Source organism: Vigna unguiculata, chromosome 3 (genome assembly GCF_037176805.1).
Source record: "Vigna unguiculata cultivar grain cowpea cultivar isolate G323 ecotype 2 chromosome 3, ASM3717680v1, whole genome shotgun sequence".
Lineage (NCBI taxonomy): Eukaryota > Viridiplantae > Streptophyta > Magnoliopsida > Fabales > Fabaceae > Vigna > Vigna unguiculata.
The window spans coordinates 47703438-47714969 of NC_140794.1; the positions used below are offsets into that span (position 1 = coordinate 47703438).

General features: G+C 32.4%; 2 protein-coding genes across 4 annotated transcripts; both read right to left on the reverse strand.

Annotated features, from left to right (window-relative positions):
* Positions 1 to 1512: 1512 nt before the first annotated feature.
* Positions 1513 to 4319, reverse strand: LOC114179581 (Ribosomal protein L12 family protein). Of its 3 annotated transcripts, none has more exons than XR_003603487.2 (3): positions 3521 to 4319; positions 2156 to 2260; positions 1513 to 1818 (listed from the first exon to the last, which is right to left on the reverse strand). XR_003603487.2 is itself a non-coding variant. In XM_028065975.2 (2 exons), the coding sequence occupies exon 1, from the start codon at positions 4116 to 4118 to the stop codon at positions 3525 to 3527; it is 594 nt and encodes a 197-aa protein (XP_027921776.1). In that variant the 5' UTR covers positions 4119 to 4317; the 3' UTR covers positions 1513 to 1818; positions 3521 to 3524. The 3 variants fall into 3 exon arrangements, 1 of the variants encoding a protein (XP_027921776.1); XR_003603488.2 differs by having other exon boundaries at positions 2152 to 2260; XM_028065975.2 differs by lacking the exon at positions 2156 to 2260 and having other exon boundaries at positions 3521 to 4317.
* Positions 4320 to 7624: 3305 nt separating this feature from the next.
* LOC114177038 (peroxidase 72-like) lies at positions 7625 to 9599 on the reverse strand. The gene is made up of 4 exons (XM_028062266.2): positions 9273 to 9599; positions 8790 to 8981; positions 8438 to 8603; positions 7625 to 8275 (listed from the first exon to the last, which is right to left on the reverse strand). The coding sequence occupies exons 1-4, from the start codon at positions 9495 to 9497 to the stop codon at positions 7863 to 7865; spliced, it is 996 nt and encodes a 331-aa protein (XP_027918067.1). The 5' UTR covers positions 9498 to 9599; the 3' UTR covers positions 7625 to 7862.
* Between the last annotated feature and the right edge of the window lie 1933 nt (positions 9600 to 11532).

Below are 11532 nucleotides of genomic sequence, written 5' to 3' on the forward strand. Positions count from 1 at the left end.
TTTTTTTATCCGTAAAATTATGTCTCATTCTCATACATATTTTAGATATTCAACCATTATGGGGAACGTGATTCCAGACAAATATAACTATCAAGAAACGTGATTTTAAGTAATGAAAATGAGTTTGCCTTAAAATTACAACTAAAATAAATTAGACTTCCATTTGAAGCAAACTAACAGGAATTGAACGAATGGATTATTAAAAATGGATATAATTACCGATTTAGTTCCTTAATTTGTTGATTTAGTTCAATTTGGTATCTATATTTTTTGTTGATTCAATTTCGTTAAATTGGAGTTGCCTTCGTATTCTGTGTGTCAAGTCGTAAAACTTTTTAACTTTTATTTTCTTTTCTAAAGATTTATAACCTGTCACGTGTCAGGTTACTGTCATGCCACATAACAGGTTACTATCATGACACGTGACACTATTAAAACTTATTTTAAATTTAGTCCTTTGTTATAAAATTTCATTCAATCTAATCTAGTATCCAAATGATTTAAAACGATCAAATTTTATCCTTTCAACTTGGAACCAAATTAGTAAATAAGTTTAATTATAACTTATATATACATATTAAAATTATTATTTTGAATTTATACATCAAATCACTATACCTAAATATTCAAATTATTTTATTTTTTACACGTATAAAACATTTTAAGTGTAAAAAATTATAAAGTTAAATATATAAAAATTAAAATAATTTGAGTATTTAAATGAAATGATTTGATGTATATATTAAAAAAATTATTGTAACATGTATAAATAAATTCTAATTAAGTTTAGTTACTAATTTGATCTCAAATTGAAAAGAGCAAAATTGAATCATTTTAAAAAATAGAAGTACTAAATTGAACAAAAAATTTAAAATAGAAAACTAAATTAAAAACAAGTTTTACTATTGTCATGTGACACGACAAACCTGCCACGTAACCTGACACATTATAACTTTTTAAAACAAAATAAATAAAAAATTTCACGACTTGACACACATCATATTCAGACACAGTGTTAATTCCAACTTAACAAAGATGACAAACTTAAATCATTTTAAATAATTTGGATACTAAATTGAACCAACAAAAAATATGAGTAATGATTGATTGAGTGTTCGGTTCGTTGTGGAAGATATTCAAAATGTAGGCTTGGCCATACAACAGAATTGGCCTTTCCTCAAACGTTGGTTCCACATTCAGGTACTGTTTCTAGTTGTTTTAGGTCCATCCAATTCTTTCAAATTGTTAAAATAGAAAGGTATTCAAACACAAATCACTTTGCTCAACAGTCATTAAGTTACATACACGAAAATGACCATACAGTTTATTGAAGTATCGATTTAACAGAAATGAGGTGCACAGCATATGCACATTGTGTAAGAGCAAACAGGTGGAAGGGATGTATCAAAACTTCATAAGGAGAGAAAAAATGAAGTCAATACCACAAACCATTATGGTAGTTCAGTTGAAAATCAATTGGATCGAGAACTTCAACATCAAGAAGCATGTATATGTTGGTTCAAAAATGATTCCATTGTCATAAACCAATTCTACAACATTGGTTAAGAAATGATAAAAAATTCAAGGTAAAATGTGCCTTATGTAAAGGAGAAATCAATAAAAAAAAAGGCAGTGAGGTGGGAGCATAGTGTGCTCAGCAAAGTTTTCAAATACAAGGGATAGCAGTTTCGCTTTGTAACAACGCATTAATTGACTTCCATCACCTGCCGATAACTTGAATGTGAGGAATAAGCTGCGACACTTGATCGAAGCAAAAAATACTCTACCCCATGTTTTTGTACGTCATCTTGTCTTTTCCTAGGCAAGGCCAAATAATAAGTACTAATTAGAAATTGAGATTGACAAAAATCTCTTATGGTAGCGTTTAAACCAAATTATACACAGTATAACACTGTTCCCCATTTCAGGACATACATACTGATTCAACTTACATCCCACTTTATATTGTCGTAGTTTAACATATATAATTCATTGCGCTAGGCAAATTAGTTGTCTATTGATAATTTCATAGAAGTTCAACCTTCCAACACTTACTCTTATCTTTAATATAAAATCCACAGCATTTGTAAGAATCCTTTTAACATTAGAAAGAGTGTATGAGAAAACAGACAATGGTTAGCATTTGCTTACGTACAGCAATCTGGCTAAAGGAGGGATAAGTCATCTCATTGAACCTAGGAGCTTCAAACTTTGGTTGTTGTTAGGATCACTGCTGACAAAATTTCTTTTTCTTTGATCCCTACAAATAGCCATGTGGATAACTCACTAAATCAAATTTCAACCATAAAAAAAGGCTACTTGAGATACTTTCAAATTATTTATATCTACTCAGGATGTTTGCTTTGAGGTATATAATTACATTCCCCAGAATGCTATTCTTGGATCAATTAAAATACATGTCTGGTTAGAATTTAATATTTATGGAAATACCATTTTTTAAATTTAAATGATAGTAAAAAGATAGAAGTGGGAGTGGAAATGAGAGATACCAGATCTTACGGCTGGGCTATAAACAACATCCCAATCCGTAATCATGACATGGAAAATGAAGTCAAATATGACAATGACACTTCAATGAGAATTGAATCAATAAGCCCAAAAGAATATCTTTAAAGCTTATGAAGAACACAGGAATGTCATATTCCCAAGTTCACATTTCGAGGAATAATGTTACATGACATGGAACAAACACACCTCGGCAGTATGTTATCATGCTCTAACTGTTCAACTAAACGTTGATATCCCACTTGAGCTAACGAGCGTGTGATATCAACGTAGGTGACAAATAGCCAGGCAGATAACTCAGTTAATGTAAACAAGTTCTCTAGATAAGCCTCATAATCAGGTATTACGCCTGCCTGGTTTAACGACAGTTTCAAATGCCATCACGCCAAATTCCCAAATCCAAGTAAAACTATTTCATGTAGCTTCTCATTTTCAAAAACCCGCCCGCCATCAGCTTGGAAAGCACAAGCAAAGATACACCTAGTCTTCTCTAATTTTACAAGCCGAAAACTTTCTAATTCCTTATTAAACAACGGAATTTCTAGCAACCCACCATCCCCAGAACAAAACGTCATGAAACACAACTAACAAGATGGTGGACAAAAAGATTTTGAACTGCATTAGCCACACGCGAGACCCAGCTTGCTGAGGCCAAAAATCCAGAGTGCCTAAAAGGCATGAGAAGAGTTCTATTGAAATAATAAAAATAATAGTGATACATGCTCTATTTAGAGCTTATTGAACTATTAACTAATGACCATACTAACCAATCTCTACTATGAGAACTAACTTACTACCTACGTCGGGAAATGACCAAAATCACCGTAAAAGCGGGTGATGGGGCCTGAATTATGGTGCCAATATAGTTATGGAAACTTCCAAAACTATGAAAACCGTGCGAGCAACAAGTAAAAGCATGGAAGCACACTCTCCAGCCACCCTAAACAAAACACAGGATCCTACAAGAACAAAGCTAATCAGCAACACTTCATACCTCATTATTCCATGGAAACCTTTGCGCCAACCGCCTTCATCTTGGCAATGATACTCTCAGCCTCTTCTTTCGTGACCCCTTTCTTCAACACCGCAGGCACCTTCTCCACCAAATCCTTAGCTTCCTTCAACCCCAAACTCGTGAAGGTCCTCACCTCCTTAATCACCTTGATCTTCCCCGCCGCATCGAAACCCTCAAGCTTCAAATCAAACGCCGTCTTCTCCGCCACCTTCACCTCTCCTCCCTCGCTGCCACCGCCGCCCTTGGGCGCACCTCTCGGCACGCCCCGCACCCCCATTCCCGGCACCATCAACATCATGATTGGAAGCTCGTTGACACCGCGCTTTTCGCGCATCACCTCCACCAGGTCCATAACTTCCAGTAATGTCAGTCCCATCACCTCGTCTACGATGGCCGCCACCTTCTCCGAAGTGTGCGACTGCGACGCGGTGCAATAGCCACGCGCGTGAGAGGGTCGTAGTAGGGATTGCGCGTTGGGTAAGATCGAGATCCGTGCAGAAGCGAGGGGAGGGTTTTGATGTGGAGTTAGGGTTTGAAGGAGATGGGATAAGTGTTTGAAGCGAGAATAGAACCTCATTGTTAATGGTTGTTGAGGAAGTTAGTGGCAAGTTTTGTTTCTCAACATCGCATTGAATTGGATGGGGGAATGGAAGAAGCTGTTGGTGTGTAATGGTGTTGGTGAGTATGATGAGATGAGAGTGGTGACAGGGTCTGTGTTTTCCGCCTAAACCCTACACGAAGACGACGCTTATCTGTTTTACGAATTTGCCCCTTCCGTTCACACTGAAATGGAAAGTGATCGAATAACAACCGTCGAATTTGGGCTGGATTGGGCCGGGGCGGTTTCATTTCCGTGATTGCCCCTTCTTTCTTCTTCCTGCACTCCATGATTTCCCATGGACAAAGACGAAAATACACTTAGTAAAAAATCTTTTAAGGATCAAAATAAAGTTCTTTTCTCATTCAGATTTAATGACATAGATGCTATAAGAATGATAACACTAGGGATGACAATGTATGTAGACGGGTATGTAGGCCTGAAAATAAAAAATACATAATAGATTAAGTATATTAGCCCACTTATATATGTTGCACAAGTAGCCAACACTTAGACCTCATTCTCATCCTTTCCTTGTTTTATTCCCGTTTAGAGTCATTTATATTTTCAAGAAGTTTATACTTAAAAATTATAAATTATAAAGTAATGAATATTTCTTATTTTAAGAAAAGAGTTTATAGATATTATTATTGCTACTAATTTAATTAAATAAAAATAAAGTTATTAAAATTCTTATGCAGACCGCGAGCCGACCGACAAACCCGAAGTCCAAATGTTATGTAGGATAGGACAAAGAAATTACATGTATTTCTTATGCCCAATCCGCGTGGGCCAAATGTAGGACAAGGCAAAGCTGGTCGGGACGACTTGTATTGTCATCCCTAACTAGCACTCTGGGTATTAAACCTACAATCTTAAATAAATGCAACATATAATTGACTTAAGCCTATTGAAAAAACATTATTAGAGTCACTTACCGTATCTATTGTGTGCTTTGGAGTTCAAAACTTCATTAATAGAAGACCTCTCAGAGGGTTGAAGGCAAAATGTGTATTTAAATTGTCCTCTATATATACTCCTACATGATATAAGACTATTAAACATATTGAATCAACCCCCATTAAGATATAAGGGGAACAAAACTTTATATTTGGAATCAATTTTTCATTTCCCTAATTAAGAGTTAAGGAAATGAGAATTTTAATTCTCTTAGGGAATAGGAGTTTGTGTTTGGAACCTCTATTTTGTTCCCACAAACAACGTTAATATTTTGATCTCAAGCCATAACACTTATTAGAATGAACATATATGTTACACTAAATAATTTCATTAGATGTTACATTTCTATTCTTAGACTTTTTTTATTTTCTACATGTATATTTTGCATTACATATTCTTTTGTAGTTGTCACACTTTGTTTACTATGCTTAGAGTCCATAGAATGCTTTGTACTTAAGTCTTTCTCAATCCTAACAACATATACATCTTGTTTGTTTGATGTGTATAATCTTGATATAACAATGACAAACTTAAATAAAAGTCAACCATTTAAATTCATTCAAGTAAGTCATGGAACATAGCAAACAAACACCATATACAAATAGATTACAACATACCTACATGTAGCTTATTCGTATTTTGTGTAACAATAATATGACTCACCTTATTCGTTGTAAAAATATCATTACAATCATCTTCTTTAATGATTCCATTCATAACTTAACCAAATTTTGGTTAAATCAATTGATATATATTGAACATGTTAATTTTATATGACATTTTCCTCAAAAACTCATCATTCATTACAACTTTGTGAATCAAATCATTATACATTTAATATTATTTAATATTAGAAGTATTATGAATTCAAATTTTATAATCACAATAACATTCTAAAACATGTAATTTGGAAATGTATAAACAAGTAATGGATATATGATCCATACTAGTTTTTTCTTTCATATGTTTCCATGGATGGGCTATAGATTACCTAATTTAAAATTAATGAAAAAACCTACCATAATAATACAAGTGCTCTTCTCAATAAGACTTTTCAAATTCTTCATTCTTGTTACTACAAATTGTATTATTCAAAATATAATATTTTCTTAGACAACTTCGGCTCATTAAAAAAGTAATACCCAAGTGTTTTTTTAAAATTTAAGTTATCTTAAAAGACTTTCGAATAACAAAATAGAAAAAGAATATTGAAAAACAGCATTAACCCTTCCAACCACTTACCTCTACACAAATACATTCTTAATTGTTAGTAAGAGTTCAACCAATACTCTGAAGTTATATTTGCTACACACCATTGTTGTCACCATTAAAGAAAGAAAAGTCTTTCACGAAAACATAGAAAGTATTTTTTTTTTAATATTAAGGCTACATAATAAAAAATTATAAGAGTGTAGAAGAAAAAGCTTTAGGTAAACACAATAGAATCTTTTGGAAGGACTTTAACTTTTCCTTAAGGGTATCATGGCTTTTAATAAGACAATGGTTCGGATAGAATTAAAAATACACATTGTTGTCTTTGGGAAACTCGGAAACATTTATAAAATTCTTGGTGATAGCAGTCCAGGTAAAATGTGATTTAAGTAGATCGTTTTGTTCATGTGAAGATTACTACATTTTGTTGTGCCAATATGAGTAATAGTCATACCTGCCTCTGTTACCAATTTTAACAACATCATTGCCATTCTATGGAATCTTCTTGGTGAAGGCTTTGAGTAACTTAGAAAATATTTTAGGCCTAATAAATTGGCTTGTTTGACTAAATATTAAATAATATACTTTTTAATATTTTAATGTATTAAGATTTTATATATATAAAACCTTAATACATTATAATATTAAAAAGTGTATATATATATATATATATATATATATATATATATATATATATATATATATATATTACCTTTAAAAATTAAACATGTTGACTTATATAATGAGTTAAGGCTATAAGCTTTGTGGATGGAAATTCATATATCGCAAAAATATCTCATTTCATTGTAAAATATCATCATTTAAATATAAGAAAAAATGCCAATAATTAATTAAATTAATAAACAAAGGTGGTTAATATCCTTCCATTTTACTAATTACATTGAAAAAACCTTTTTTTTTTGAACGTCATCCGTGAGAACTTATTCCATGAATAGAATACAGACATTGAAAATGAAATTTTAATTAACTAATGAAAGTTAACAGTGTCACATTTTAATAACTAATAAAAATTTAAACTCAACAAAAAACAATTTCAAGTTTTAAAAATATGTAAAAATTTAATTAAAAATTTATGAAAGTATGCATAACTAAAATTTGAATTTGATTACAATGTAGCATTGTGATTTCTCTCCTCAAACAGCCAGTACCGAAAAATAAGAAAAATGATAGGTTGACACCCACATTTGACCACTTTTTTATCACCTTAAAATTAACTTGTAACCCAAAATAAATTAACTTATAACCTATGAAAGTAGTAAAAAAAGTGGTCAAATATGGGTGTCAACCTATCATTTCTCGAAAAATAATACCTTCTTTATAAATAAATTGGAATACACAAATTTCGTGACACACAAAAGTGATACAAAAAGCCTAAACTAAACCCCAGTGGAAGGAAACACAGTGCAAAGGGGTCATGATGAATTCGACTTTTATTTTCCTGACCACAAAACAAAACGAACATAAATTAAATGTTGTCACATATTAATGACTACAATATGTTTGATAGTATGCGGCAATGATATTGCTTCTTCAAGCGTTGATCTTCCGGCAGTTCTCTCTGATCTCTCCCCTTGAATTTGTCAGAGGAGATATGTTTCCCATCTTGATCATGGACTTGGCGAACTGTTCAAAGAAAATGTCATTACTTTCTGCATAGGACTTCACTAGTTCAGCAGATTCTTGGTCTGTGAGAAGGATTTGGTCAGAACTCAAGAGACCCTTGTAAGCCAAAAGGTTCTTGAAGTAGGTGTTGTCAAATTTATATGGGGTGGCATAGTCTAGGAAGAACAGGTTTTGGTCACCCCCAGATCTTGGACACCTATTGCGCAATGCAGCAGCATAGTATTGGTCAAGAGTGGAATCTGGTTTGCCATTGCCACTGATTTGGCTATAGAGTCTTTGCCTGAAGGTGGTGCATCTGGCATTTCCTATAGTATGGCCCCCTATAGCAATTGCATAAAACTTGTTTAGAAAAAAGGAAGTATATCAGATAGATTTGACTCAGGTTGGTGCATGCTGACATGGGGATAACAGAACATCAACCATAAAGTCTTATCTCACTATTGCCATCAAAATTCATGCAAGTTTCAGTTTAAGGAACATACCAGATAGAGCAACTAGATCAACTAGGTCAAGTCCATGAAGCTGGAATTTTGTTAGGATGGTCTGAAATGTGTTGTTTGGGGCTGGAATGTTGTTGTTGGAGCCACTTATGCTTGCATCTCTAGAGTCCCTTCTGCCTAAAGGTACTTCCCAGCTTGGTCCACCACTCTGTACAAGTATGAAAGGGATAGTGAATCAGGATTGATAAAAGTGGGAAAATGAGGTTAGAATATCAGAAAATGTTTTTATCTTTATTTCCTGATTTCACTTTCTAAAATGTAAAGAAAACATGAAATCAGTGCATGTATTTTTCTGAAACCAAATCACCATGAGAGAGGGTAGTGAAGTACTTACAAGAACAACTGAATCTCTTGCAGCTAGAGTCAAGATGTCAGCACAAGAAACTGTAGAAGGACATTCTCTCTCTAAGGCAGCTTTAATTGCATCAATGACTTCAAATCCTCTGGCTGAATTACGGTTTGGATTTGATCCCTTCTCGCTGATGATGCTTTCGCTGCTATCTAGCAGCAATGAAGCATCACAACCCTGCAACATCACCTTGGCATTAAGAATTTGAAAAAGCATCTGAACATATACATATAACATCAACACAACATGTGTATATGTTTAATGAGACTTATAACACCATAACATAATAATTTAACTATATTTATACCCATTAGGATTAAGAACTAGCATCATATAATTATATGATACCGATAAATGCTAATGATGCGAAGTTTTTTGTGATATATAACTAAGTTAATTATGCAGTGTTAACAAGATCAATATATACTTCCTAATAGTAATCTTGTCAGAAAAATAGAAGGGAAAGACCTTGACAAAGCAATCATGGAAATGAAGCCTGAGAATAGAAGCTGCCAATCGGGGTTGCTGTTGAACATAGGTGGCAAGGATGGACTTGACGATATTCTGAGCTTGTGGACATGAATAGTCATAAAACTGAGGGTAGAGTTTACCCTCTTGGTAGTAGTTACACAAACACATGGGAGCAAAGGCTAGCGAAGAAAGAAGCAAGAAAAAGCTCATGGAAGTGGCCATTGTTGTTTATTTCAATATCACTTCAAGCTACAAGAAGAATAGAAAGTGGTTGAAGAAAAGGAAGTTGTCAAACTCTGCTGGCTGCATTGCATGGTGCTGTGATGGGGAATGGTATTTATAGAAAAGAAAGATGGTGGAAAATTACTGCATTACAAAAAAGAGATGGGAGGAAAGGAACGAAAAAAGTTGGAGTTGGTAGCTAACCAATTTTCATATCCTTAAGGGAGGAAGAATGGAGTTAGTAGCTTTTTAATGAAAATAAATTTAACTAGTCTGAACGATTCAAATGTTGTCAAAATTTTATAATATCATAACTTCAACACGAAGCTTTGCTATCATGATTCATGTCAAAGGTTATTGACGGGTGTAGCCATAAATACCCTTTCAAATTTATAGTTTGTTTTATGAGCTGAACTTCTATTTACTTGTGATGATCGATTTGGAGATGAGAAATATGAGGAATTTGAGTAAATTAGAAGGGGAGGTTGATCTTATTATTTATAAGAAATTTGAGAGTAAAAGTGAATGGATTTATATGTAAATATTTAATAGATTAAATATTAAATTTAATTTTAAAAAAATAAGATTATTAAATTGTTCTTGTTGAAAATAATTTAAAAATATATTTAGATGAATTGAATTTATTTTAATAAAAAACATATTTAAATGAATAAATTAGAAAAAAATAATTGTTTTAATAAAAAATAATAAAAACACAATATATTTACATATTGAATTTATTTTGGTAAACAATTTAAAAATTTGGAATATTAATTACTATTGTAAGCATAATTTTAAAATAGACAAGAAACACACGTGTAGATGAATAAAAGATAGAAATGAGTTGAAGGTACAATAATATTTTACCATTAATCACCTTTAAATCAACCCATATGAGAAGAGATGAGAAAATTAAAAAATTCCTCAATTCTTTTCGCTCTCAAATACCAACAGCTAAATACGCTTGTCACTCTCAAATCATGTATCTCTAATTCTTTTGAGGGGAAATCTTCACAAATGAACACGATGTAAGTCTAATTCAATCATAAAAAATTGACTTATATATTGTATATTCGTCTTATCTTTAATCTACATATGTAATCTTTAACATACTCCTTCAAATTAAGACATATATATCTCGAGCATGATAATGAATATTAATGGATGGATCGATAATGATCTAATAGCAGTAACACGATAGGTCCAACAAATAAAAAATTTCATTAGGATAAGTTTCAGATGACTTTGATACTAAGAAATACTTTAAACTTAACTCAATTTATAAAATCAATTTATAAGATGAAGTTTGCGATCATTATATACTATAAATTTGTTTCATATTTGATGCAGAATCTTTAACATTTTTTTGGAATTATCTACTGCTACATATATCACGTTTTTATTGGATTAAGGAGCACGTGGGAGTTTTAGTTGGCATGCTTATAAATTGAACCTATAATTGTGTAAGCAATTAGTTTCAAAAGCTTAAGATCTAAGGTCACAGTTATAGCTTAAAGCAAACATGCTGGACATAGCAATAGCCGAAGTTTTTGAACCTGTTCCTGCGGCAATGTTATCGTATTCTTGCAGTTAAAGTCATGTTTGATTATACCTAACTGCTATATCTTATTTCAAGATCTGTGACAATTCTTCGTTATTTCACATACACACTTTTCTGCTTTATACATTCACTTTGGACAACTAAGATCAAACCTAATTGTATTTTTTAGATTTAACTTTTATTTACTGGGAAGTGCTTATTACAAGCTTGTAAATTTTATAGCACAAACACACCCTTAAGGTCAAAGATTAATCGCTGTTTTAAGGAACAAGTAAAATAAAGATGATTTAGCAGGACCTTGCTACCTGGTCCCTGTGGTGCTTCCAGATGAATACCACAATATCAAATGGTAGCTTGGTCAATCTGCAGGTTATGATCTCTGTCTTATTAGAGAGACGCCATAAAAATTAAAGTTGACTCACCTACTTAGTTGACTTTGTAATATAGTTTATTTCAAGTTTTTTCTATATTACA